The 4,393-nt window shown below is 39.4% G+C and overlaps 1 protein-coding gene across 1 annotated transcript; it reads left to right on the top strand.

The window, feature by feature from the left end:
* The first annotated feature begins 3,140 nt into the window (after nucleotides 1-3,140).
* On the top strand, nucleotides 3,141-3,932 carry Hmgb3l1 (high mobility group box 3 like 1). The gene has a single exon (XM_039092590.2). It carries the CDS (start codon nucleotides 3,168-3,170, stop codon nucleotides 3,762-3,764), a length of 597 nt encoding a protein of 198 aa, XP_038948518.1. The 5' UTR covers nucleotides 3,141-3,167; the 3' UTR covers nucleotides 3,765-3,932.
* The last annotated feature ends 461 nt before the right edge of the window (nucleotides 3,933-4,393 follow it).

Raw genomic sequence — 4,393 nt, 5'->3', positions numbered from 1 at the left:
CCAACTGATTGGGAAAAGATATTTACCAATCCTACAACTGATAGAAGGCTTATATACAAAATATACAAAGAACTCAAGAAGTTAGACCGCAGGTAGACAAATAACCCTATTAAAAAATGGGGTTCAGATCTAAACAAAGAATTCACAGTTGAGGAGTGCCGAATTACTGAGAAACACCTAAAGAAATGTCAAACATCTTTATTCATAAGGGAAATCCAAATCAAAACAACCCTGAGATTTCACCTCATTCCAGTGAGAATGGCTAAGATCAAAAACTCAGGGGACAGCAAATGCTGGCGAGGATGTGCAGAAAGAGGAACACTCCTTCATTGTTGGTGGGATTGCAGACTGGTACAACCATTGTGGAAATCAGTCTGGAGGTTCCTCAGAAAAATGGACATTGAACTACCTGAGGACCCAGATATACCTCTCTTGGCATATACCCAAAAGATGCCCCAATATATAACAAAGACACGAGGTCCACTATGTTCATAGCAGCCTTATTTATACTAGCCAGAAGCTGGGAAGAACCCAGATGCCCTTCAACAGAGGAATGGATACAGAAAATTTGGTACATGTACACAATGGAATATTACTCAGCTATCAAAAACAATGATGTTACGAAATTCATTGGCAAATGGATGGAACTGGAAGATATCATCCTGAGTGAGGTAACCTATCACAGAAAAACACACATGGTATGCACTCATTGATAAGTGGCTATTAGCCCAAATGTTTGAATTACCCTAGATGCACAGAACACATGAAACTCAAGAGGGATGACCAAAATGTGAATGCTTCACTCCTTCTTTAAAAGGGGAACAAGAATACCCTTGGGAGGGAATAGGGAGGCAAAGTTTAGAACAGAATCAGAAGGAACACCCATTCAGAGCTTGCCCCACATATGGCCCATACATATACAGCCACCCAATTAGATCAGGTGGATGAAGCAAAGAACTGCAGGCTGACAGGAACCGGATGTAGATCTATCCTGAGAGACAGAGCCAGAATACAGCAAATTCATAGGCAAATGCCAGCAGCAAACCACTGAACTGAGAACGGGACCCCCGTTGAAGGAATCAGAGAAAGAACTGGAAGAGCTTGAAGGGGCTCGAGACCCCTTGTGAACAACAATGCCAAGCAACTATAGCTTTCAGGGACTAAGCCACTACCTAAAGACTATACATGGACTGACCGTGGGCTCCAACCTTATAGGTAGCAATGAATGGCCTAGTAAGAGCTCCAGTGGAATGGGAAGCCCTTGGTCCTGAGAAGACTGAACCCTCAGTGTACGTGACTGTTGCGGGGAGGGCGGTAATTGGGGAGGATGGGGAGGGAAACACCCATAGAGAAGGGGAGGTGAGGATGCTGGCCTGGAAACCGGGAAAGGGAATAACAATCGAAATGTAAATAAGAAATACCCAATTTAATAAAGATGGAAAAAAAGATATTTTGTTAAATTCTCAAAAAATTACTAAAAGATATAGTTAATAAAAAATGTAAAGTTAATTTACCAATATTCGTTACCTTATTTAAAGTTATCACCAATAAAAGCCTTAGTGAAAGAAACACACAAACACACACACACACACACACACACACACACACACATAAACACAGACATGGGTAAGGGAGAGATCATTAATAAAATTCACACAATATTCACTAGAGATATTTTCCATAAAATCATTTTTATAACTGATGACTAAATTTATGAATTAGCCTAGCTCTCTCCTTAAATCCAACCTGTGGAATTTAAGGCCAACCTACTCTACAGAGCAAATTCAAAGACAGCCAAAGGTACACAGGGAAACCCTGTATCAAAAAGCCAATACATATGTGAATTTCAAATACTATAAAATGTCAAGGATAATTAAGTAATTATACCGCTATGTAGTTGAAATAAAAGACAAATATAGTATTGCGCTTCATATATTTAAAATATGTTTACTATGCTGTACATAATTATAAAAATGAAAATAAAAGTAAAGAGAAGAATATTCATGCCATAAAAAATATCATGTCTACCTATGTTCTTAAGGAAACAAAGAAGGAAACGCCAATGTTCCCTCTTTCCAGGCAATAGTTTGGGACACTTACACATACTGTAATTAATTCTGATTTATAATGTAGACAATGTTATGAAAAGACAGATCAATACCAATGTTCATCCTTGCATGGAGCAACCCATGGCTCCAGACTCATATCTAGCAGAGGTTGGGCCTTGTTGGGGGCATCAGTGGGAGGAGAAGTCCTTGGGATTGTGAAGACTCAATGCCCCAGTGAAGAGGAATGCCATTGTGGGGAGCTGGTAGGGAGTGGGTGGGTGGGAGCACCCTCATAGCAGTAGGAGGAGGGGGAATGGGAAAGGGGGTTTCTGAAGGGGAAACCAGGAAAGAGGATAATGTTTGAAATGTAAATATCCAATAAACTAAAAGAAAAAAGAAGAAAAGAAAAGAAAATCAGGACACATGTTTGCAACCATTCAATTTTTAGAGATTATACATATATAATGCTACACTCAAATTTCTGATGTTTAATTAATGTATGTTTATTAAATGTATGATGAAGTTGATACTTGATATAAAATATAATGAAAGTGAAAATATACCTGAGTCTGAGTATGTTCTGGATTAGATAACATGAATGGATCGTGACATTTAGTTGATGTGTTGATATGTTTTTATGTACATGTAATATTTTCTCAATCGAAATAAAATAAAACATTTTTTCAGTTTTATAATAGTTTTTAACTCTTCTATGACATTCATACTGCCCTGCAAAAGAAAATACACACGTGAAAATTTTTAAAAAAACGACATTAAATCAGATATTTTAGTTCTTCGTATACTCGGTAAAAAAAATACTTGGTTGTATGATGTGTAGAATTATAAGTATGTGCATATGAGTCTGTGTATATTTGTGGGTCACACAATTGGACTTTATCTTTGCATTTATGTTATGAATGAAAATTAACAAACACAAATGACAGTACAGAATCTGATTAAAAATACAAGTTCATGGAATTTTTACATTTTTCCTAAAAGAGTGATACACACCATGTGTTATTTATCCTTTTTACATACTTCTCTTTTAAAGCAATATTTAATGAGTTATAAAAAAAAAAAAAACTGGCGCTGCCCAGACCGGCGAACACTACAGTCAGGATGGCTAAAGGTGATCCCAAGAAACCAAAGGGCAAGATGTCCGCCTATGCCTTCTTCGTGCAGACGTGCAGGGAAGAACACAAGACGAAAAACCCAGAGGTTCCAGTCAACTTTGCCGAGTTTTCCAAGAAGTGCTCTGAGAGGTGGAAGACGATGTCTAGCAAAGAGAAATCAAAGTTTGACGAGATGGCCAAGGCAGATAAGGTACGCTACGGTCGTGAAATGAAAGATTATGAGTCAGCTAAAGGAGGCAAAAAGAAGAAGGACCCGAATGCCCCCAAAAGACCTCCGTCTGGATTTTTCTTGTTCTGCTCTGAATTCCGCCCGAAGATCAAATCTGCAAACCCTGGCATCTCCATTGAAGATGTGGTCAAAAAGCTGGGTGAGATGTGGAATAACTTAAGTGACAGTGAAAAGCAGCCTTACATGACCAAGGCAGCAAAGCTGAAAGAGAAGTATGAGAAGGATGTTGCTGACTATAAGTCTAACGGGCAGTTTGATGGCGCCAAGGGTCCTGCTAAAGTTGCCCGGAAAACGGTGGAAGAAGAGGAGGAGGAGAAGGAAGAGGAAGAAGAGGAGGAGCAAGAAGATGAATAAAAACTCTGTCTCCTTGTGAATACCTTAGAGTAGGAGAGCGCTGTGATTGACACATCTCTTATTTGAGTCGTGTCTATTGCCCTTGTTAGGTTTAATTACAAAATTTGATCACGATCATATTGTAGTTGCTCAAAGTGTCAGTGGTTTACATGAAGTGGCCGTGGGTGTCAGTGGTTTACATGAAGTGGCCGTGGGTGTCCGTAGCGCCCTGAAACTGTATCAAAGTTGTACATAGCTCCAAACGTTTTTAAAAAGGAAAGGCACTCTCTCGTCCTCCTCACTTCAGTGCACTTTGCTGTTCGGGTGGGGTGACAAGGCATTTGAAGATTTTTTTCTGGCATTTTGTTCTCAACTCGTAAGGTAGTGTTAACTATATGGCTATTGGCTAGAAATCTTGAGTTATCAGCTGTACATATCTATAGTTTGTAAAGAGAACAAAGCAACCTAGACAGATTCTTGATGCTCCTTGTTTGGCTTGGAGGCTGTGAGAGGAGATACCTTTCACAGGAGGGCCATAACTCAGGGCGTGCACTGTGAGGCTGGACCTTTTGATACTGCCGTGGGCATCCGTTTAGCTTCAGGTAGTCTTGTTTTTGTACATAGTGGCATAGCATTCTGCTGAGATTCTT

Source organism: Rattus norvegicus, chromosome 14 (assembly GCF_036323735.1).
Source record: "Rattus norvegicus strain BN/NHsdMcwi chromosome 14, GRCr8, whole genome shotgun sequence".
Lineage (NCBI taxonomy): Eukaryota > Metazoa > Chordata > Mammalia > Rodentia > Muridae > Rattus > Rattus norvegicus.
This window is presented reverse-complemented; position numbering and strand designations above follow the sequence as displayed.

Excerpts from the sequence above, each read along its gene's own strand:
- Hmgb3l1 (XM_039092590.2), top strand. The coding sequence starts at position 3,168 with ATGGCTAAAGGTGATCCCAAGAAACCAAAGGGCAAGATGTCCGCCTAT.